At 40.6% G+C, this 23,896-nt stretch overlaps 1 protein-coding gene across 1 annotated transcript in view; it reads left to right on the forward strand.

The window, feature by feature from the left end:
* abca7 (ATP-binding cassette, sub-family A (ABC1), member 7) overlaps positions 1–23,672 on the forward strand; it is a 29,491-nt gene extending 5,819 nt beyond the window's left edge. Inside the window, exons 7-48 of the mRNA XM_053323144.1 lie at positions 1,260–1,352; positions 1,482–1,719; positions 2,031–2,170; positions 2,716–2,832; positions 2,924–3,121; positions 3,235–3,440; positions 3,771–3,947; positions 4,188–4,410; positions 4,827–5,048; positions 5,330–5,534; positions 6,068–6,181; positions 6,538–6,709; positions 6,906–7,037; positions 7,167–7,306; positions 7,452–7,589; positions 8,253–8,497; positions 8,858–8,915; positions 9,060–9,259; positions 9,963–10,089; positions 12,191–12,336; positions 12,583–12,707; positions 12,899–13,006; positions 13,477–13,669; positions 13,988–14,082; positions 14,642–14,674; positions 14,839–14,944; positions 15,030–15,104; positions 15,239–15,408; positions 15,750–15,927; positions 16,906–17,021; positions 17,518–17,662; positions 17,967–18,090; positions 18,363–18,492; positions 18,650–18,776; positions 19,105–19,167; positions 19,581–19,687; positions 19,803–19,944; positions 20,273–20,407; positions 20,769–20,872; positions 21,419–21,511; positions 22,384–22,633; positions 23,147–23,672. Coding sequence (XP_053179119.1) covers positions 1,260–1,352; positions 1,482–1,719; positions 2,031–2,170; positions 2,716–2,832; positions 2,924–3,121; positions 3,235–3,440; positions 3,771–3,947; positions 4,188–4,410; positions 4,827–5,048; positions 5,330–5,534; positions 6,068–6,181; positions 6,538–6,709; positions 6,906–7,037; positions 7,167–7,306; positions 7,452–7,589; positions 8,253–8,497; positions 8,858–8,915; positions 9,060–9,259; positions 9,963–10,089; positions 12,191–12,336; positions 12,583–12,707; positions 12,899–13,006; positions 13,477–13,669; positions 13,988–14,082; positions 14,642–14,674; positions 14,839–14,944; positions 15,030–15,104; positions 15,239–15,408; positions 15,750–15,927; positions 16,906–17,021; positions 17,518–17,662; positions 17,967–18,090; positions 18,363–18,492; positions 18,650–18,776; positions 19,105–19,167; positions 19,581–19,687; positions 19,803–19,944; positions 20,273–20,407; positions 20,769–20,872; positions 21,419–21,511; positions 22,384–22,633; positions 23,147–23,611 — 6,375 coding nt within the window. The 3' untranslated portion in view covers positions 23,612–23,672. The remainder of the gene's footprint in view (positions 1–1,259; positions 1,353–1,481; positions 1,720–2,030; positions 2,171–2,715; positions 2,833–2,923; positions 3,122–3,234; positions 3,441–3,770; positions 3,948–4,187; positions 4,411–4,826; positions 5,049–5,329; positions 5,535–6,067; positions 6,182–6,537; positions 6,710–6,905; positions 7,038–7,166; positions 7,307–7,451; positions 7,590–8,252; positions 8,498–8,857; positions 8,916–9,059; positions 9,260–9,962; positions 10,090–12,190; positions 12,337–12,582; positions 12,708–12,898; positions 13,007–13,476; positions 13,670–13,987; positions 14,083–14,641; positions 14,675–14,838; positions 14,945–15,029; positions 15,105–15,238; positions 15,409–15,749; positions 15,928–16,905; positions 17,022–17,517; positions 17,663–17,966; positions 18,091–18,362; positions 18,493–18,649; positions 18,777–19,104; positions 19,168–19,580; positions 19,688–19,802; positions 19,945–20,272; positions 20,408–20,768; positions 20,873–21,418; positions 21,512–22,383; positions 22,634–23,146) is intronic.
* The last annotated feature ends 224 nt before the right edge of the window (positions 23,673–23,896 follow it).

Consider the following 23,896-nt stretch of genomic DNA (forward strand, 5'->3'; position numbering starts at 1 on the left):
CATGACATTTAATGGAAGAATATGGAGATATAACTAACCAATCTGATGAGTGTAGAGGTGTGTGTGGTTATACTGTAGCAGTCTGATGTCATCAGCTGATTTAATAAACAGTGAGTGGCTGTGTGTAATGGCACTGCGCTTTGTGCAGCATCTCAGAGGCTACAGACTTTTATAGGTTGTTAGGACTGTCTGCAGCAGCACTCTCCATTTTTTACAAATAAATAAAGGATAATTACCGTTTTTTACAACATGGACCTTATTTCTAGCATAAAATACGATCATTTACTCACCCAGACAACTTTGGTGTCATTTGGAGTCGTTTGGACGAAATACTCAAATTAGCTCCAGAGGAGCGCTGCGTATATCCGTATAATGCAAGTACACGGGGCACCGAAGCGCAGCCTCTATATAACACATTATCTGCCACGAAACTAGTTCATTTCACCAATATTTTGTTATGATACGTTAGTGCTATTCTCCTCCGAGCCCGTGGTGGCATGTTATCAACATGCCACCACGGGATCTGTAGGTTGACCTACTAACCTCTCACAGATAACCTCTGATCTAACATCATCTGAAATGACATCATCCAGATCAGAGGTTAGTAGGTCAACCTACAGACCCCGGATGATACGGATATACGCAGCGCTCTACTGGAGCTAATTTCGTCCGAACGACTCCAAATGACACCAAAGTTGTCTGGGTGAGTAAATGATCGTATTTTATGCTAGAAATAAGGTCCAGGTTGTAAAAAACGGTAATTATCCTTTAAATCTGATAAATATTATGACTAACTAATATGACATGTATTTTTAATATGTTGATGTACATCATAATACGAATTCACATTGTGGTCCTTTTATTAGTGATGTTTTGCATGTTTTTATGCTGCACCCTACCCCTTAAATAACAGTGACATATGTGCCAGTGACTTCAGCGCAATCGCTTTCCTCTGCCTCAAAATAGCAATGCGCCAAACCACATGTCATTTTGAGACCAACACTGGTGCAAGTGCATTTGCTATTTAGACAACGTCGGCGCAGAGCGAGAAAATGACAACTGCGCTGGGGGAAACTAACAAAGACACATGCGCCACGCCCGCCGTCCACTGTGTGCTGACCGCAAGATGGGGCCCCATAAGTGCTATCACAGTGTTTGTTTGTTTGTGTTTGATAATCAATTGTTGAAATATGCATCTGTTTGAGCATTGATTAGCACAAAATTCAGTGGATTGATTGTTTTCCCTTCCTCTCTGTCAGAGAGACCGTCTGATGGCCAACGCTGGCGACCTCAGGGTCATCAGCCAAGCTGTCACCTCAGCTTCTCAGGAGCTGGCTGTCCTCGTGGATGATGTAAGAACACAAACCTGAATCTTCATTTCCATATATACTTTTTGCACAGGAATATATCAGGTCTCCGTGCATTCCGTTTCCTTTTTCTTCCTCCACAACCTTCACTCTTACTTCTCTGTCTTCTCTCAGTTCTCCTCTCTCTCCAGCTTTACGGAAATGAGCACCGCACTCCGTCTTCTGTCTCCGGAGAATCGGACCACGCTGCCCAGGGAAAGTTTCCGGGCTTTTTCAAGTATCATGTGTGGTCACCCTGAGGTTGGCGGCGAGCAAATCCCATCACTCAATTGGTATGAAGACAATGACATCAAGTCCTTCTTGGGCAAAAATGGCACTGAGGACACCAACCTGGACCAGTACAACACCACCAGTGAGAGGCTTTCTACAACCTTCTATAATGAAATCTGTACTAATATTTGACAAGTTGTTCTGTTGAGTGACGTAACATGCAGATGATGCAGATGAAGACATTATTTTTGTTTCAGTGAATAGCTTTAAAACACTGAAAGCTGGCAAATGACTTTCATGATTCGATTCTTTGTAAACTTTTAAATCAATAGTAATTACAAAAATCATCAATGGACATTATGAACAACAGACTGCTCTATATGTATTGTTTGAATTATTTAACTAGATATTTTTAACATTTCTCCTGTTTGGTCTTTTCTTTCTTCCCTTCAGCTCCATTCTGTAAAAGTCTGATCCAGGGTCTGGAGTCCAACCCTCTGTCTCGCATTGTGTGGCGAGGAATCAAACCTCTGTTCATCGGAAAACTGCTGTACACACCAGACACTCCTGAAGTACAACAAGTCATGAAGGAGGTACAAGTCACATATTAGAGAGTCCAAGAAATGACCCTTGACTTTATCTTAACAGAGAAAAAGTACTCAGATGAGATCATTTTAGTTTAGAATCATTAAATTGTTTACTTGTATCAAAAACAAATCTTATAGTTGTTTTCCGATGATGATAAAGTGGTAGAAACATTACTGTGCTGGCATTTTATGTAACCAAAACATCCTTTTTCCATCCTGTTTTTAAAAAAATGTGCATTAATAGAACAACATTTTATAGCATAGCCGAATGGAAAATGCTCAGGTTTTGTGTCTCACATTGCAACAAAACCCTGATTACCATTTTAAATTATTAAATTTTAGATTTCTAGAGTTCGTGTTCTTTGTTCATGTCCTGATGGCTTAACTCAAGACATCATGTCACTAAAATGTCCTCAGATATAAAGCCAGTTATTTAAAGTATTCTGGATTTAAATGAAAGTATTCTGTTGTACTTATTGTAAGACAGCCAAAGGTTGGCAAATGATGTAAATTCATCCATTTAAGGTAACTAGAAGTTCTGTCTACTGAAGGTGAACAAGACTTTCGAGGACCTGCAGATCCTCCAGGAGCTGAACGAAGCCTGGATTGAAGTGGGACCACAAATCAAGAATTACATGGAGAGCAGTGTGGAGATTCAGCTTCTGCAGGTCTGACTCACCGGCTGCAGTAAGGAAGACTTTATATGACTCATCGTGTATGATTTGATATAATGTGTGTATGGCTGTGTGTGTGTTGCAGGATTTGTTAAAGCGGCCTGAGGTCGCAGTGCTGGTCAACATGCGCCTGGAGAACACATCCTGGACAGCCTCACGGATCACACGTTTCCTGTCCACACCCTCGCCAGACACCCCTCGGAGGCCTGGAGCACCTCCCACCTGGCTGGACATCTACAACGACGTCAGCCACACCATTACCATGCTTGCACAAGTCACAGAGGTTCTACTTTCATTTTCCTTAAGCACTCTTGTTTCTTTTCATGCTCAGTCAGAAATGTATTCCTCTACTGGGAATACATGTAACAGCTCTTCTCTGTCTTTCATCTCCTGCAGTGTTTCTCCCTGAACAAATTGGAGGGGTTTGAGACTGAAGGTCAGTTGGTCGACAGGGCGCTGGAGCTACTGGAGGAGAGGGAGTTTTGGGCAGGTGTGGTTTTCATGCTTCCCAACTCCTCGTCTCCTAAGCTGCCGTCTCACATCACCTACAAGATCCGAATGGATATTGATGATGTTACCCGCACCAATAAAATTAAGGACAGGTACCCAGAACATCCCACTTATATTCTACTTCTTATAGACCTTTTCACGCAAGTTGTGAGAAAACAGTTTAGTTTTTATTTGAATGGAACATATGAAACATGGACATTATGGAGAATTATGCTTGAATTAGGGTATTTGATTTTCTCTGCTGATGCTGCTTCTTTATTCAGATTATGATAAAACCTGATCTGTTCTCAAAGTTTTAGCTTGGGAAGGTGAAATATTGTCAATATTCATGTTGTACCACCATTAAAAGATTACCTACCAGCACTTAAACATGGATGAACAAAAATATTTTTTTAATGATATATTTGTTGTTTTTTCTTCAGGTTTTGGGATCCTGGTCCAGCAGCAGACCCGTTCAACGACATGCGCTACATTTGGGGCGGCTTTGTGTATGTCCAGGACCTGGTGGAAAGAGCTGTGACCCGCATCCTGAGCGGAGTTAAACAAACAACTGGCATCTACATCCAGCAGATGCCATACCCCTGCTATGTGGATGATGTGTGAGTCATACGTCACTGTGCCACTCATAGATTGTGGGAACAGACCAGTGCAGCCACTGAGTTTGAGGGTTCAGTGCCGTGTTCAGGGACAGCTGTCAATCTTAATCATTCCCCATTTCCACATTTGATGTGTGGATTTGAACAGGATTTTAAGGCCTCAAACTCACACAATCAGGCTGAATAGATGCATCTTATTTTGCATCACCAAATAAATAAAAATGTTGGTTACCTTTCCAACAGTTTCCTCCGAGTGCTGAACCGCTCTTTGCCGCTTTTTATGACACTGGCCTGGATCTACTCAGTGGCCATGATCATCAAGGGCGTGGTGTACGAGAAGGAGGCAAGGCTGAAGGAAACCATGAGGATTATGGGTCTGAGTACGGGAACGCTGTGGCTCAGCTGGTTCATCAGCAGCATTGTTCCTTTCCTGGGGTCTGCAGCGCTCCTTATTGCTATGCTCAAGGCAAGATGACCACTCACTTTACTCAAAGAAGGAAAATACACACTATACAGATTAGAAGGCTGGGTGTGATCAGTCTGGTTTGCTTTAGGTGAAAAAATATGTAATTGTTGAGCTAATTACTGTAATTTTAGTTTCGGCTGAAAATAACAGCAATGATATTTATGTGACACCGCAAAAATCAAGAGAAAATTTAAAATCTCACCGTCATGCTGTTCATCTTGACCATCCAGAAAAAATATTATTGGCTTTTAGCCAGATTTATAAAAAATAATGAGAGGGCTTATATGAAATTCAAGTTCTATAGCTCTACAGCTAGTGTCTAACGTTCAACTTTATTTTACTTTATACCCTTTTTTTCCATCCTGTAGCCAATGACTAACCCATCTTCTCTTCCTTATTCTCCTCCTTATTTTCAGTGGGGGGACATCCTGCCATACAGCGACCCAGCTGTTGTGTTTTTCTTTCTGACGGCATTTGCCACTGCCACAATCATGCAGTGTTTCCTCATCAGCACCTTCTTCTCCAAGGCCAACCTAGCTGCTGCCTGCGGGGGGGTCATATACTTCAGCCTCTACCTGCCCTATGTATTGTGTGTGGCCTGGAGAGACCACCTCAAGACCACTCACAGAGTCTTTGCTGTGAGTAAAATAGTCATGGAAACAATTAGAAAGTTTCCTTCCTTCATAGTTTGATATGTACAGTTCCAGAAAAAGATTTATAGCTGCACAAAATGAATGATCAATCATTACATTTATTTAGTATTATTAGTACAATAAATGTACAGTTTAACTCAGAAAACTTTACATTAAATTAAAATATATGAAATTCCTTTAATGTGAATCGTTTGGGCTTTTTTGCCCAAATTAAAAATTTTCCTAATAACAAGATTTAAAATGTTTTTTTTCCCTTTTCCCTTCAGAGTTTCCTCTCCCCTGTGGCATTTGGGTTCGGCTGTGAGTACTTCTCTCAGTATGAGGAACAAGGCGTGGGCATTCAGTGGTACAACCTGCACTCGAGTCCTGTGGAAGGAGATTCTTACAGCTTCACTACCTCTATAGTCATGCTTTACGTGGATGCCTTCATCTACGCTATCGCAGCCTGGTACATCGAAGCCGTGTTCCCTGGTAGGACTGCATTCACTTTTATTATAACTTTTATTTGGCTTCAAAACAAGCCGCAGACTGGACTTAAGCTCTGGTAATGGCAAAAGTGTAGTGTACACTTTATTTCCTGCTGAGATAGGTTAAAGTTAAGTTGTCAGAATGAGACTAGATTCATCAGTGCAAAGATAATAACAAAAGAAAATAATTTGTTTCATCTTGTTAAAACAGTCAAATTAAATCTTGATGATAGACAAAATGCTTTTTTCCACAGTGTGCTGCAGTTGCTTTTTTGATAATTTTGTAACTGTGTGTTTGGCCGCTGTATCTGTAGAATAGCATAACTCTGAAGTCACCACTTTTATAGCTGAAGCAGATACAAGTGCTTTGCTGAAAACAGCTTTACAGAGGAATGAATTGTGGCTTAAGAATCTCTGATTAAACAGAATCTTTCTTAAAACAAATAAACCAGCCTGACCTTTATTTAGATCCAGTTTTGAAAATGCCAAACAATTCCCTCAGCTGAATGTGTGCAGTACTGTGTGTGTTTACACCAGGTGAATATGGGATCCCGAGACCCTGGTACTTCATCTTCCAGGTTAACTTCTGGATTGGAGTCCCCCTGGAGGCGGGCATGCCAATCCCCCCTGCGCCAACAGAAGAGGATGAAAGTATGAGATTTAGGAAGCTGCTGTACATCAGCACCTGTTGCTGTTTTCTTACACTGAATGTATTTATAGATGTGCAAGCTACCATCAGTTTGTAAACAGAAGTCACATGACTCATAAGTATCTTATAGCATTGTAAGTAGAATTGGACAGTTTTAGTAACTTGTTATCCTGCCCAGTTACTGCTGTCTTGTCATCTGGTCTTCATACCAGTTAAACGACCCTGCTCGTAGTTTTGTGAGTTTAAGCTTATTAAAACTAATCAAGTTAATGAGATAAGACAAAAAGTCCATTGACTACACAGTTTAAGAACTCAAGCAGAACTCAAGTCCAGACTAAATACATGTGTCTGTTATCAGATCACATTGAACCAGAACCCAGTAATCTGATCCTTGGAGTGAACATAACAGACCTGGTGAAAATCTACAAGAAGGGAGCCAAGCCGGCCGTCAACCACCTCAACCTGAAGTTCTACGAGGGGCAGATCACCTCATTTCTCGGCCACAACGGAGCTGGCAAGACTACGACCATGTAAGATCTGAGGACTGAAAGATGATGATTATGTTTAAATGGGTAGTGTAGAGTTTATTTCTATAGGATTTTACCTTTTGTCACCTCATGTCTTGTACATTTTTGTTCGTTAAAGATATTGAAAGTGAAAGTCTGCTACATGTATGAGATCAGGATCGAATAAACAAAGCATTTATACTCTTGTATCTGCTGTCAGATCTGTCCTGACTGGACTGTTTCCACCCACCTGGGGGACGGTGTATATCAAGGGGATGGACATCCGCTATCACATGGACATCATCCGGAGGACACTGGGAGTTTGTCCACAGCATAATGTCCTGTTCGACATGTAAGACTCATTTCAGCTGTGTCTGCTGTGTTCTGCTCATACTGATAACAAGCTGTCAAGCAAGTAACTGGTCTCATTATTATTGATTTACACGTTTTCATATTTTCTCTGTGTCTGTCTCTCTCTCAGTCTAACGGTGGAGGAGCACGTGTGGTTTTATGGGCGTCTGAAAGGTTTGTCTGAAGCAGAGGTGAAGGCTGAGATGGACACTCTGCTGGACGACGTCGGTCTGCTGCAAAAGCGACATGAACAGACCAAGAACCTCTCTGGTAAACTCACTGGTTTAACTTCTGTATTAAAACATGACTTGACCCTCTCGTGTGTAAATCTGTGTGAATATAAAGGAGGTGTCAACTCTTTATTGATGAATTATTTTCTGTTCCAAAACTAAAATCCTCCCTGTCTGTCCGTCAGGTGGGATGCAGAGGAAGCTGTCTGTTGCAATAGCGTTTGTCGGAGGCTCCAAGGTGGTTGTTCTGGATGAACCTACAGCTGGCGTTGACCCTTACTCCCGGCGAGGGATCTGGGATCTGTTGCTCAAATACCGTAAAGGTGTGGGCCGGCGGGGCTGTAGAGTTGTGTCAGCCTGGGGGGGTCAGGACCTGGCAGCATGTTGTGAAAGGGAATTTTCTTCAAATTTGGTACAAAAGTCCACTTGGACTCAAGGATGAACTTTATTAAATTCCTTCAGTCTTCAATACAATACAACTCATACAATATTACTTGAGAACTGTGAGGCGGTAATTTCTAGTTTTCCTGGATGGGTTGAGAGTAGGCCTTGTTTTAAGATCAGATGAAATCCATTTTATGAAAGGGTATGTGTGAAACCTCATACTTTCATCAGCTTGAATTGAAGAATTACATGAGAAAAAAATAATCATTTTGGATTAAGAAAGGTGTTGAAATCATTACTGTGACACCTTGGTCTATTTTGCTGGGAGGATTGCTTGAAGATTGATTGCTTGTTTCTTTCTCATACTGGTGGCATTGTTTACTGCTTGACAAAATGTAATTGCTTCTCTTGTCAAAAGTATTTGTCTATGGTTTTCCTAAGAAAGAATGTTTTTTTTCCTTTCACCATTTGCCACAACTGCTTTGATCTGCTACTCTCAAACCCCCATTCCTAATCTGACACACCTCGCACTATAAACTGCAGTGTACAGACCAAAAAATGTATGAGAAATAAAATAAAGTTAACATGTTTTTTTCTGTCAGATCGGACCATCATCCTGTCCACTCATTACATGGACGAGGCGGAGCTGCTAAGTGACCGTATTGCCATCATTTCTCAGGGGAAGTTGTGCTGCTGTGGCTCGCCACTCTTTCTGAAAACTAAACAGGGATCTGGCTACGACCTCACTGTGGTCAAGAGAGCTGGACTAGACACCAGCATGCCCAGCAGTACCAGTATCAGCACCAGTACCAGTACCAGCACCAACAAGCTGCCTCCTCTTACCAAGGTTTTTCAACAATGCTTAACTTCACTTGACTTCATTTTAAGTCCAAAAATTGAAAGGAAAAAAAAAACCCACCAAATATGTAATTAGCTTAAAATATCTTTCCTAAAGATGATGGAAAAACAAACTTCAAACAAACAAAAATCTTAACAAAATAAACATAATTTTGTTACATTGACCAGGTGATAACAGCAGTGCAGGAGTGAAATGACAGAACCACAGAAAAAGCCTCTTAACATTGAAAAAATAATGACATTTACAATTCATGAAAGAATCAAAATCCACAGACATTTTGGCTGTTTTTGCAGATTGTGTCACACCATCATATTTAACTACTCTGTAAATGTGTGTTGTGTGTTTCAGGACAGCGAGTCCTCCATGAGTGAAGACACAGGGCTGGGAAGTGAGGAGAGCAACTCATGTGAGTGTTAAACTTTCTCTTAACTGAGATGGTTCAGTATTATTGAAGTACAGTTTGATGCATTTTCACTTTCTACAAGTGATCATTAAATAAGAATAAAACACCACATGATCTCCTTCCTCATCATCATCATCTTCATGGCAGACTTGGCAGCTTTGCTCGCCCTGGCGCAGCACCACATCCCGGATGCAAAGCTGGTGGAGGAGTCGGGGCGTGAGTTCATCAACCTGCCACAGACGTCCGCCAAGGACAGCAGCCTGGCTGTCTTCCTGGCCGAACTGGATCAGAGGCTGAATGAGCTGGGCCTCAGCAGCTACGGCCTGTCAGACAGCACACTGGAAAAAGTAAGTATCTACATTATATTTACATTTACATTCTTTTAAATGGATGAACATGGTGGAGCCTATGACATAATCACGTTAATTACTCTGACAGCCAGAAGAGGGAGACAAAAGCTCCAACAAGGATCGATGTAAAAAATAGTCAATTAAACTGCTGCCGCTATGAAACAGTGCAAGTAGCAGTTGCCACCAGCTTAAATATCATAGCACACAACAGTGCATCCTGAGACACCTCTGCGCTAACCTTACCAAGTTATAAGTGTGTTAACTGTGTATGTATACACTACGGATTTGTGTTGTAACACAATCTCCATCTAACCCTTACACCCACCATCTGTGTTGCTTTCCCACCTGCGTGATCTCAGCCATGTTTTAACAGGAAGGCTGGATATTTGTGGAGCAGCCATGGTCATAATGGGATTAACGCTAGCATCAGATTAACACTGATAGCGGATTTATGGAGCCTGATAAGAGCTCTGTTTGAGCTATTAAGTTCTCTCTCCCTGATCTTCTGACTTCTGTCTAAATCTTCTGAATGCTCTTTTACTGCCACCTGCTGTCAGGACCCTGTGGGTGCTTGTTTCACTGACAAAATTCTTGTTTTAGACCTGATAAAAGGTCTTTCACACTTTATATCACTTCAAATAGCATCTAATTCAGTTTGTAAAGAGTTTAATCTTTTATCATGATATCCCATCTTTTCCAGATCTTTCTGAAAGTTGCAGAGGAAACCGGTGTGGATGCTGAACCAGAGCGGCAGGATGAACCTTCCCCCAGTCAGCAGCAATCAGGGCAGCGAGTAGAAAGACAACATGCTGAAGAACCAGAGACAGGTCTGTACTCACTCACAGTCACACAAATACATGTATGTAAGAAGCGCTTCAGTACTGATGATGATCTGGGGAAAGCAAATGAATTGAATGACTTTTTTCTTAGGTTTGAAAACCATGACTGATGAATGTAATAATGTCATGGGAACTATTTTAACTGATGCTAGCCGTAGGATTGTAATTGACCCGCACAGGATTCAGTCCACCTTTAAACGTGTGTGTACTAAAAAATCCACTGGCCCTGATGGCATTTCTGCACTGCTCTTAAAGGCATGTGCAGAAGAGCTATACATGTTGTCTTTGCTTAAGGCAGAGGTCAATTTGGCACTTGACCTATACCAGTTTGCTGGTAGGCAGGGGAGAGGTACTGATGTTGCCATCAACAGCATCACCCACTTTACTGCCAATCACTTGGAATGGCCTAAAGCATATGCACAGATTTTATTTATTGATTTTAGCTCAGCTTTTAACACACTCCAACCCCATCTGCTCATCTCAAAACTGAGGCAGAGGAGTGTCAACCCTTTTTTAATCAAGTGGTATTTTTCCTTTTCAACCAATTGAAGTCAGCAGGTAAGAGTTAATAACACCCTCTCAGAGTGCAAATCAGTCAGCACAGGTGCCCTGCAGGGTTGTGTCAGCTCCCCGGTCCTTTTTACACTTTATACAAATGAATGTACAAATAGCCACCCAGGGAACCTTGTTTTTAAATTTTCTGATGATACAGCCATCCTTAGCCTACTGCACAAAGATTCAAGCCCTTCAGCCTATTTTCCTGAAATAGAATCCTTTGTGCAATGGTGTGATGCTCACCATCTCATTTTCAATGTCAAAAAAACTAAAGAGATGGTCTTAGACCCGAGATCAATAGGGGACTATAGTCCTGTTGTCATACACGACTCACCCATTGTCCACGTTGAAAGTCTGTGTTCCCGTTTACAGCAAAGACTATATTTTTTGTGCAGAATGAGAGTGTATGGTGTGGACAAAAGCATCATGTTTTTATTTTACTAGGCGGTACTAGAGAGCTTAGGGTTAGGTATGGGATGTCAGCCTGATATGGCAACCTTACTGCAAACTGAAAACTAAACTCACTCGTCTGGTGCACGCGGCCATGAAGATGATAGGAAGAAGTGACTATCAGACCTTGCAGTCCATTTATGAGCAAACTGCTCTTAGGCAAGCCCAGAGGATAGTGACTGAGCCATCCCGTATTCTTCTTTTAGAATATGAGCTCCTACCCTCAGGCAGACGATATAGAGTCCCTAACTGCAAACTCAACCGTTTTAAGAAGTCATTTGTTCCAACCTCCATCAAACTCATAAACAATGCTGCTTAAGGCCGAAGATTGTGCAATAATTTTATAGTGCTTTTATTATGGTGATCTTTTAGCATGTGTTTTTCCCATTGGTGTATGTATGTGTTGTGTGCAATGTTATGGGATATGTGCAATACTGTTATGTAATTGTTGTTGGGATGGTATGGCTGGTGATGTTTTGTCTGTTGTCATTGTGGCTGTCAAGGCATTTATGGCGCAGTTGCTGAGTCCAAGACAAATTTCCCTAAGCAGGACAATAAAGTATATTGTATTGTATTGTATTGTATCACACAGTGTTTCATGTGTCAGTCAGTCTGCTGTCTTGTCTCCTAGTCTGACTGTTTGTTTCCATAATGCTGCCAGGAAGGAAAAGGCTTCGTAAGCAAGGTACCCTCAGATCACCCCTCACTGAAAATCTGAATTCGATAGAAAAAATAGTGTTTTAATTTTTGCCCATATTAGATGTGTCTGAAAATATTGTCCCGCTCCTTTTCCACTGAGCATAGGTTCATGAAAGTTAACACGGACACCAACATTTTTGTATCGAATCTTCTGTTTTTATAGATTTTTTTTATATTTCACTGTCAAATTGTAGAATTACTCAGCACTTCAAGTAGTAAGCCATTGCACTTATTTTTATTGATATTTGGAATACAGTACTGTTTTTGAATAAAAGTTCCAATCAAATGTGAACGTTCATCATCTCAGAGGTGGACAGCACTGAATGTTTTATCTGAGCCCATCATATCAGTGGTAGCTCTCACATTTTACCTTCTCTGCATGCAGAACATGATGAAACAGACCCGCTAGGCGGAGATGGCCAAGGCGGGTTACCCCTGACTGGATGGTGGCTGACCTGGCAGCAGCTGAGAGCTCTCTTCATCAAACGCTGGCTTTACGCTCGCAGGAGCCGCAGAGGTTTCTTCGCTCAGGTGATGTCCAGCAGCAGCTTGTTAGAAGGCTAGATTCAAAGTTCATCCGTCATTACAAGATTCATAGTTTCCATAATGAAAACAAGGGCTGTGCCTGCTTTGTTAGTTACTAATAAGTTATTAGGGTCCTCATTGACTTATTATTCAGTGTTTCTCTGGAAACACTTAATCATTTTTAAGCATCAGACAATCTTTCTGTACGTTTTCTGGAGAAGTTACTCAGCTGAAGTTTGATTTGTGCTTCAGATTGTTCTGCCTGCTGTGTTTGTGCTCATCGCACTGCTCTTCAGTCTCATCGTACCGCCGTTTGGGAAGTACCCTTCTCTGCAGCTCCAGCCCTGGATGTATGGAGAGCAGTATACCTTCTATAGGTGGGCCTGCACCCAAATATTCACCATTACAAATATTTATGTTCATCAAAAACACTGTGGTAATCTGTGATCTCAGTCTACATTGTTACTCTTTCAGTGGTAACCTACTACAAACTGGCGGTTTAAGTTTTATGTTTTCTTCATTTGATCCTTTGTTATTGTTATTTAGACCTCTGATTTCATATTTACAGCAATGATGCCCCTGGAAACCCGGCAATGGAGAACCTGCTGGAGGCTCTGCTTGACCAGCCAGGTTTTGGTACCAAGTGCATGGAGAAAGAGGAAAAGGACAACAGCACGTAAGGCGACCTAAGGCCATCGATCAGTTGTGTCTTATTTATGTGGTGGAAATCAAAGATAGGTTTCTTCATTGTGGACAATTCAGCATAATTCAAATGGAAAACTGTTTAGTAATTAAAAACATAGGAATACAAACAAGTACAAATGTAGTCATTACACTAAAAACCTTACTGCTTAAGGTGAAGCTAAACTTTTCTGTCTCTTGTGGAATCTTCACACAGTATAAAAGTCTGGATTTGAGTTGTCGGTGACCTCTACTGGCATTAGTAGAAATTGCCACAACATCTACTTTTCAACTTTATCTCTGTCAACACAAGTCTCTGGTTTTATGAAAATCTATAACTGTAGCCATAAATATTCACATTGTTTTTGTGCACTTTATTTTAATATTATTATATTCAGGCAACTTTTCAAATTTTATTTTAAAAACCTTCAGTCACGTTCACTCTACTATATGTTCTCACTACAGGAGCCCTCAGTGTGAAAGCGAGCGGAGCAGCTTCTTCATGCGGCCACAGTTGTCATACTCCACCTGGCAAATGTTCAGCAGAGGCAATTGGAGCAAAGAGAGACCCTCTCCTGACTGTCAATGCAGCACAGAGGAAATTCGCCGGATGCTCCCAGACTGTCCGCGGGGTGCTGGTGGACTTCCGCCTCCACAGGTCAGTTTGATGTCAGATGAGATTGTGCTGTTGAAGGATCTGAGCTCTGCATCGACAACATGCAGATTAGACTGAAAACATCATCCTCTACATGTGAAATTATCCTGATTTTTGTTCACTTGAAATGGAGCTGAGTAAGCTTAAGAGTACTTAAAGGGATGATTCAAAATGCATCTTAATCTAAAACATAGTTAATGTTTTCTGCAGCCTTCTAACATCTTTATTAAAGGTTTGAATGTTATGGACAATACTGTCATCTGTTCATGTAGCTAACTTCAATGCTTTCAGTTGACATCTTTTCATTTTATCATTTTTCAGATCAAGAGGCTAACTGGAGACATCCTCCAAAATCTGACAAGTTATAACGTCTCTGATTATCTGGTGAAGACCTACTCTCAGATCCTTAAGAAAAGGTACTTTAACCTATAACATTCATACAGTACGAATATTTTCTATCATATTTAAAGTTCTTTTCTTCATTTTAGGTCAAAGTTTTGATGTAGCTTATCGGACAATCCTCAATTTCACTTTTATTGAGGATAAATGCAAGGGTCAAACTACATTTCCATCACTGTCTTCTCTGTTCCATTTGTGTTTTGTAAATTGAGTTTTTAATGTCAATACCAGTTTTGTTTGTTAAATAATTAATTATTTTTTATTTCTCAACAAGGAAAATGGCTCATAAATAGCATAAAGCATAAATACTATAGAACCTTATTGATAGTTTTATTTTTAATAGCTGATGTTGATCATATGCAAAATATTTACATTTTACAAATCATGTTCAGACAAACATGTGACCCTAAATCAAGTCTGATGATGTCAGACAAAATAATGGAAATATCTGCATGTTTCTAAAAATATATGTTTCATCTTGTAGTTTGCATATAACAAGACAGTTTTGATTAGTTTCAAGTTTCAAGTAAATTTTCCTCACAGATTTACAGTTTCCCCTTAATGTGTCATTCACAGCCTGAAAACCAAGAAGTGGGTGAATGAATTCAGGTAAGTTGCTGTCATGAAAAACCTCTTCAGTGCCTGTAACTTTAATATTTTGCAACTTGAGATTTCTATACCCGTTTAAACTCTTATAAAGAAAAGGCACAAAACAAACCATCAGACTTAGCACATTTCCAGAAGTTAATTAAAGTTAAATCACTGTGCTTTAGATATGGAGGCTTCTCTCTCGGAGGCAGCGCCACCCAGACTTTATCTCAAGTGCATCATGTCGAAGACTCGATCTTGGCAATCAGGACTCGTTACCAAGTTCCACAGGTGAAGTGAGGTTTCAGGCTTGTTTAACCAACACTGCTGTTTTCCTGAATCTTTCTAATGTTTGATGTTTTTTGGTGCATCACAGAATAGTTCACTGGATAATCTCCTAAACAGACTGCCAGGTGTTCTCGAAGGACTAAACAGTCAGAACAATGTGAAGGTAAACATGTGTCTCTTTTTTTCTTCTTCCTGTCAATAACTGGCCAAACAGACATATGCTATGTGAAGACATTTCTAGCAGTGCAGTCAAGTCTAATAGTGAAATATGTGTCTCTCTCTCTCTGCTGTACTCAGGTGTGGTACAATAACAAAGGTTGGCATGCAATGGTGTCATTTGTTAACGTGATGAACAACGGCCTGCTGAGAGCCAGCCTGCCATCAGGTTCAGAGAGGAGAAAACACGGCATCACTGTCTACAACCACCCACTCAACCTTACCAAGGAACAACTCACCGAAATGGCCATGTTAGTTCTCTGCTGTGGTGTTTTGGGGTTGTTATTGGCAGATGTGGGTACTTATATTCATATATTTTCCCCAATCAGTTGTCAAGTGGGGAATTTGTCTCAATTAGTATAATATCAATATCAAAATCAATATAATGATTTGCTTTAATTGGCAGTAATGTATAGCATGCATAATAGTTTGACCAAGAGAACCTTGAGCCAATTACACAGAAGAAGATAATTTAATAATTGCAATATGCAGTCAGAACTAGCAGGTCAGTCTATAACTATTTTAGCTTTGCTTAATCATAATGCACAGTATGTTTTGTTTATGTTTACCTGACTCTGAGTTTCTCTTTCAGGGTGGCCACATCGGTGGATGTTCTGGTTTCTATCTGTGTGATATTTGCCATGTCCTTTGTGCCGGCCAGCTTTGTCCTTTTTCTGATTGAAGAGCGAGCCAGCAAAGCCAAACACCTTCAGTTTGTCAGCGGGGTCAAACCAATCCTCTACTGGCTGGCCAACTTTACCTGGGACATGGTCAGTACTGGAGAGAAATGAGGGTCTAACACATATTCTGACAATGTGACAAGTGTTTCTTCAGAAAACTATCTCAAAATATCCTGTTCTTAGACAAGTAGGTCAAGTCATTTATCACGTTTTATGGGCCAGCTTCATTGGAGGGATGTGTCTGCTGTAATATGATACATCACCAGAGAAGAAACCAACACTAAGAAAAGAATCAATTCTATCAGGGGCAGCGTCGACATTGAGTTTAATAAGAGCCACAGATTACCAGTTTACTTTCCATCTACAATATATTCATATTTTAATGTCAAAATAGTATTTCTGTATATCATAAAATGTACTTTAAGATAATCAAGAACGAATAGTTTACTGCCACATTTATGGTTAGTTGGTTTTCTATCATAAATGAAAACATTCTAATTATTAAATGTATTAGTATTAAAATAACCAATACATAATCCAACTAAAAGTATCCAACTTGGCTCAACATATGCTGCAGTGCAAATGGGACATGACAGAGCATCTAATATGTGAGAGCACACATTCCTGGTAGAGTACAGCCTGTTTATTTCAACTGGCAATCTTCAAAATGAAGGATAAAATGTTTCTTTCCATCATAACAGTGGTGCAAAATCTTGTCTCATAGTATTATAAAGAGCTGGGAAGTGTTTCAAGTCTCATAAGCCTTCAATTTTATGGATCTATTGCTCCCTCTGGCCTCATTTTGTTGAATTTCATCCTCCTAAAACAACATGCCTCAACCAACAAAGCTCCTTCTCTTAACACAGGACTGTTTTTGGTCTGGTATGAACGATCACTAACTTGAATGTTATGATGTTGTGATAAACTCAGTTTTTCTTTTAGCACTAGTACAACTGTTACAGCATGTTTGGATCTTGTATTTTTAAGCATTAATTGATGCTCAGTGAACAATAATATTCTTCCTCTTTCTTCCTGTTTTTCTGAAATTATATTTTGTCATCTTATCAGCTGAATTACACTGTCCCCGCCACCATGGTGGTGCTGATCTTCATCAGTTTCCAACAGCAGTCGTACGTCTCTGAGACCAACCTGCCTGCTCTCATCCTGCTCCTACTGCTCTATGGGTATGTTCAAGCAGACTTCACTGACCTCTCTTAATACTGCTGTTCTCCTAAAATCATACATCATCATATCTCAGCAGACTGAATAATCAGAGTGCCTCATATCTGTTCCCGTACTCCAGGATCTGCTGATTTCTTTTGCTTCAGATTAATTTCAGAGCCTTCCTGTGTGCTCGTCTTGATCTTGACCTTTCTTTCATTTAGTTTTTTCATTCATACATAACTACAGAGGCAGAGACGTTTTCATCGTTAATATTATCTTCTTAGTCACAGAATTACATTTTATGGTGGAATTAAATGAACCCAAATCCTTTCATTAACATTTAAATGACTTCCATATTGCTTGGATTTACATTTATGGTGATACATGATTTTCTAATTTTCAGGTCTCTATGTAGACAAAGGTTCTTTTGTCCCAGTCTGCCAGTTGGATCCTGGTCTGTGACCAAAGTAAAGTGTCTGTTTTTACTTACTGGATTATCTTATCATTCCTTTTTAGGTGGTCCATCACTCCTTTGATGTACCCAGCATCCTTTGTGTTCTCCGTTCCCAGTACGGCCTATGTCTTTCTGACCTCCATCAACCTCTTCATCGGGATCAATGGCAGCATCGCCACATTCGTGTTGGAGCTGTTTGTAGACGAGGTATAAACTGCACCAGTCATACATAAACATTGAACTTCACAGCAGCTAGTCGTTATAGCAACGTTGTTTTCATCAATCAGTATGAATTCAGTCACATCCAGCTCTGGATTTAAAAAGTTTGGGAATTTATAAATTAATTATGAAATTTATAAAATGTTGTCAGTAAAAGTAATCAAAGGTAGGAAAGCCAGAAGTTGCAGCACACTGAGCAGTAATATTTTAGTGATTTAAAAATATATATATTATCTAGTGCTTTAACTAGTGCTAAAAGTAGTATGATTTATTGTTGATTTCTTCTCTTCAGCACTTGAATGAGGTGAACAGGATCCTGAAGAAGGTGTTCCTCATATTCCCTCATTTCTGTCTCGGACGAGGACTCATTGACATGGCCAAGAACCAGGCCATGGCAGACGCCTTTCAAAGACTGGGTACAGACTGGAGGAGGGATTTTATTAGTTATTATTTAGTATAAATCTTTTATATTCTGTATAGTATATATATAAAAAAGAAAGTATTACTCTGTACTCTAAGAAACCACAAATGTTTTCACTGTTGATGTTTACTCATTATTATTGTGGTGATTTTGCAGTTGGAATAATAGACTGACTGACTGACTGACTGACTGACTGACTGACTATACTGCATATTGTATTGTTAAAGTTTTTCCAGGAATGTCTTTGTGCTATTATTTCTCCTCCAGGCACCAAACAGACTCTGGACCCTCTTCAGTGGGACTTTGTAGGGAAGAACCTCTTCGCGATGGCAGCTGAAGGCGTTATCTTCTTCATCTTCACCATACTGCTGCAGTACAAGTTCTTTATTCGCTACAGGTATATTCAAACCTCCTGTCTCCATGAACAGAAGACTCAGCATGTGCTCTTCAAATGTATTTCTTGTCTCAAGCTGTCATACTTTTACACTCTATTCCACAGTAGTAAAGCAGTAAAATCTTCATTAAATTCTCTGGTGTTGCATTGCTCTGTTCAGGCCGTGGTGGAACGAGCCTGAGATACCTCCTCTCGGCCCAGAAGATGAGGACGTGGCAAGGGAGAGAGAGAGGGTCAAAAGTGGCAAGGCCCAAGCTGACATCCTCACCATGATAGATCTCAGCAAGGTACAGCCAGCAAACAAGCCTTAAAAAGTAAAACTGTGTACGTCATCTTCATTCAGGCTCTTACGGCTGAATGGGAACATAAATGGGAACTGAATCCATCTTTTGATTAAAATATATCTCATCAAAAACATTCGGAGAGTAATTCCTCCAAAAAGCATGTTGGTACAAGGTTGGAAGAACAAGTAGGATAATCAAAGAGTACAGTGTCAAAGAGTCCTGTATTAAGTCGTGTTGATGTGCAAGGTCTTGGATAAACCTTCTCAGTTGATCCTAAACTGTGAGTGACTCTCTGGTCGTCAATGTAACAAAGTGTTTTTGTGTTTCTCAGGTTTACAAAGCAGGAAGGAAGCCAGCAGTCGATCGTCTCTGTCTGGGGATTCCTCGTGGCGAGGTGAGAAATAATCACACCAAATGCAATCCAAGTCCCAGTTAAAACAATTATTACTGCTTCTTGAACTGCAACTACGACTGCTGTCACTACCACAGTAGAGCCACTATTACTGCTGCCATACTCCTCCTTCTATTGTTATCATTACTACTAAAACAGTTCCCGTTGCAGCTATTACTACTCCAATCACCACTGCTGCTGTCTCTAAAAAATACTGCTATATCCAGACCTACATTTGTTATGACCGTATTTAAACTACTGCTGCTGCTGTAGCGACTATCACCACAACTGCTACTATTCATACTACTTTTTGATTAAATAAATTCCGATAGTATAGAGGTCCCAGCTGCTGGTTGTACTGTTGTATGAATATATCATTTGTAACATGTTGTAACTGTTGCGTTTCTGTCCTTCAGTGTTTTGGCCTGCTGGGGGTGAATGGAGCAGGGAAAACTTCTACATTTCGCATGCTGACAGGAGACACACCCGTCACCTGTGGAGAGGCTTTCCTCAAAGGCTACAGGTAATAAACTCTCAACAACACCCACTGCAGTAACTGAAATCCAATGTCTACAAAGGTTTCATCTGAACGACATCAAGCAGAACAAATGTATTAAACTGTTTCTGTGGTTGCTCAGTGTGCTGACAGAGATGGAGCGAGTCCACCAGCTGATGGGTTACTGTCCACAGTTTGATGCCATCAGTGACCTGCTGACAGGTCGTGAACATCTGGAGCTTTACGCCCGCCTGCGAGGGGTGCCAGAAGAGTCTGTCAACAAGGTGCTGTAAAGGAACAGTTCACCCCAAAACTGAAGTAAAAACAGCAAGATATGATGGAGAGATGTGAATGAACATCCTCTCATTCAATCTTTATACATTTAACTACCTGTACTGTGTTCAAATGAAATTACACTGAATCTCAAAAGTTTTAAAAATCCAAATGTAAAAAGATACTTCACTGCTCTTTATAACATTCATGTTAATAACATTTTACATGTCACGGTCAGCTCTCTTTTTTTCTATTCTACGCTAAAATGAATAAGGTTCGGCATATTTAGGTGTAGTCTGCAGGATGTCACAATGATGTTCTTCCACTGCTGTCCTGTAGGTGGCTCAGTGGGGGGTGAAGAAGCTGGGACTCACCCAGTATGCTGAGCGAGAGGCCGGAGGCTACAGTGGAGGCAACAAGAGGAAACTCTCCACTGCCATTTCCCTCATCGGGGCTCCGCCTGTTATATTCCTGGTGAGGTTTAAACTAAAATTGTCTCTCAGACACTGAGGCTGAAACCCTTCAAGTCACCTAATGGCCATCCAAATAGAGTAAACATTATTGGTAGTAAACAGATGTAGCTGAAGATAAATTGTTATTGTCATCTTTCCCCTTAATATGATACAAAATATGATGATTAGCCAAATACTACATTTATACTGTAAGACAAACATTTATACCAATACCACACAGTACTACCCTTTCATGAAAAAACATACAGATAAATAATGTTGCAAAATGTTGACACAAACTTTTCATTAGCACCCTTTCTCAAAATGTGCATATAGGCGTTTGTATTTTCTCTCACATCTTTGTTTTCTTTCTTTCTGGTCAGGACGAGCCCACCACTGGTATGGATCCAAAGGCTAAAAGATTTCTGTGGGATTGCATCCTCAGCGTCACCCAAGAGGGAAGAGCTGTAGTTCTCACCTCCCACAGGTAGGAGGAGATATTCACTAAGAGCGCACTCACACTAGGGCCAGTTGTTCCGTACCATGCTGAAGCACGAATGTCCCCCTTCCCCTGTCCCCTGCTGGCCCGCACTCCCATTACCTCAAACCCAAGTGTACTCAAGCACGGTTGCCTCCGACACATACGTTGCGCAAAAACATATAGATAGTTTACTCTCATAAAACATGTACAGGTGTGTGTTCGCGTGCTGTGTGCCGGTAAAACACAACGCAGCTGATCAGTTAACACAACGCACTATGATTAAAAAGTGCAAGCATGTTCTTCTGACTCGTGCCTGTGTAGTATGCAGTACTACAGATACTTGTGTAAAAAAGACTCTCGTAAAAGCAGATGTACTGATTCAACTCTTTAAAAAAAAAATACAAACACTGATGGAAAGTGAATTTTATATCAATTCAGACTGCTTATTATGTCTTTACTGTAACTACTTTATCTACTACTGCATGAATTCTGGCTGGTAGTTTCCTCAATGTGTGAAACAAAACTGATTTTATCCTGTGTCTGTATGTGCAGCATGGAGGAATGTGAGGCTCTCTGCACCAGAATGGCCATCATGGTCAATGGCAGGTTCCAGTGTCTTGGATCTGTACAACACCTGAAGAACAGGTAACCTCACACTGCACTCCTAACTGGTCTGTTGCTGCATAGTTTTGGTCTGACTGTCACAAATGTTACACTCCAAATACATTTGATTAGTCTATAAATGAATGTTTTGGGTTCTTTTGCATTAAGCAGATCACACAAATTTCACATCTTCACGTCACCTGATTTCACTCCACATCATCTGTGTCAAACACTAAATTTACGCTGAGTCACTTGATGAGATTTCTCACAAGAGAAATCACCAAAGAGAGCAACAAGGACACTTAGACTGTTTATCTCCACAATATTTTTACTCAATTTACATGCAAGTCATCATTACTGCCATTAAAACTAAAAGCTTTTGCACATGATTCTCTCATCTGTCAGTGTCTGTGCAGCTCAACCAAGTGAAAGTCATTTTGTATTTAATGTAGGGATACATGATAATTTCAGCTCGTATAAAGGCTTTAAAATTAAATATCAGCATCGGCCTGAATGGAATATTTCTGTCAATATGAGGCTGATTCATCGCTGACGTTCACAGCGCTTCCTCCACAGGCTCCAATTCACTCAGCTGCCTGACAGACCAGCTGCTTCTTCCCATTTTAAACTTAATAAAATAGAGACTAAAATGTAGCACCATCCATCTAAGAAGTCAGGCAATTTAAAAGTAACAGCTATGACACTTAAGGGTCTCATAAAACAACTGTATGATGTGAATGATTTTATTGTATGTACTTGTGCAGAATAACTTTTTATAACTTTTGTTGTAATCTTGTTACTGCTTATTGAAATTGGATTATTTTCAGAAGCCAATTCCTATAAACAGTAATGATGTAAAGTATTAAACTTTAAATAATGTTTCTCTTTCCATCCTTCATCATTTAATCATTTAGGTTTGGTGACGGCTACACCATCATTCTCCATCTGGCAGACACCAACACCGACCCAGACTCGTGCCCGATCGACACCTACATGAAGACATCCTTCCCCAGCATCGAGCTGAAGGAGCGCCACCAGAACGTGCTGCGGTACCAGCTGCCCTCACACGCCTGCTACCTGGCTCGTGCCTTTGATATGCTGGCCAATAACTATGAGGAGCTGGGCATCGTTGACTTCTCTGTCTCTCAGACTACTCTAGACCAGGTGAGGTCGTGTTAAGTAATGAATATGTTGGCGTAACTCTGGTGAAATGGCCCTGATCTGGTATATTCTGTTTATGTAGCAGTGTGTCAGTTGGTCAGAGGATGTTGTTTCTTAAAAAGGTTTAAATACAGACAAAAAATACAGGAAAACAGAAAAAAGATACCAGGGAAGAAATGTACGTCATCGTCTCACTGTGGTTTGTATGTTGACTTATAAAATATAAAAATGTATACCATAAAACTAAGGATAAAAAATGCAGTAGTGCTCCTAGCTGTCATTATATGGTTCTTTTATACAGCATGTTTACGGCTATTATCAGGGATCTCTATTTAAAAGAGCCGGCAGATTGCACAGACAGCAGAACATTGCTATTCCCAAACACACAGATCATTGTTAGCATGCATGCTACTTCTGTTATTGGAAAGAAAGTGACGGATAGATGACTGTCCTTATCTCAAAAGCTGAACAAGCTCATATGATTCCTTTGACATTAAAGCTTCTTCATTTTTGTAGGTGTTTGTCAACTTTGCCAAAGAGCAGACTGATGACGATCACCTCACAGACGTAGTCATCAGCAACGGGACAATACAGACCAATGTGGCAAGCCTGTGTACCCAGATCAACCCACCCACCATCCAAGCACCGCCATCAATCACACCCCCTCAGCCCAGTACGACCCCACAGCAGCACAAGAAATCACCTGACAGGAAACCAAAAGAGGGTACATCAAAACAAGCTAAAAGTAGTAAAGGCAAGTCTAAAGAAGGCAACAAAGAGAAAAGCAGCGACACGGCGATGAGCAGAATACCTCAACCAGTGACGAGCCGGAAGAGTAGCAGTGGCTCAAACAGCAGTTATAGTGGTGCTCAGGGAGAAACCAGTAAACCCAGTGGGTCCAAACACACAGGAGAGAGCTCCAGCAAGGATCCTTCTGCACTCTTTATAATCGGCACCAACACACAAGACAGCTCGCTGTGAAGTGAACGTGTGCAGCGTGAGCAGAGGATTCAGGTTGAAAGGACCAACTACAGTTAAAAAGCTTTTTATCTCTTTGTTTATATTCAGTTGAATGCTGCTCAAATCCGGCAGCGACCTCCATATGCAACATAGAACAATCGAAAAGTGGACAATGGAAAAGATGGACATGGAAAGTGTTTCTGTTACTGTGAGACTGAGTCCGTAGAGGTAAATCCATCCCCTTACCTCCTGAAGAAAGAACCAAAAGTTAATGCTTCCTAATGTGGCTTCGGTGCCTTGTTCACC

The sequence above is a fragment of the Scomber japonicus genome, chromosome 7 (genome assembly GCF_027409825.1).
Source record: "Scomber japonicus isolate fScoJap1 chromosome 7, fScoJap1.pri, whole genome shotgun sequence".
Taxonomy (NCBI): domain Eukaryota; kingdom Metazoa; phylum Chordata; class Actinopteri; order Scombriformes; family Scombridae; genus Scomber; species Scomber japonicus.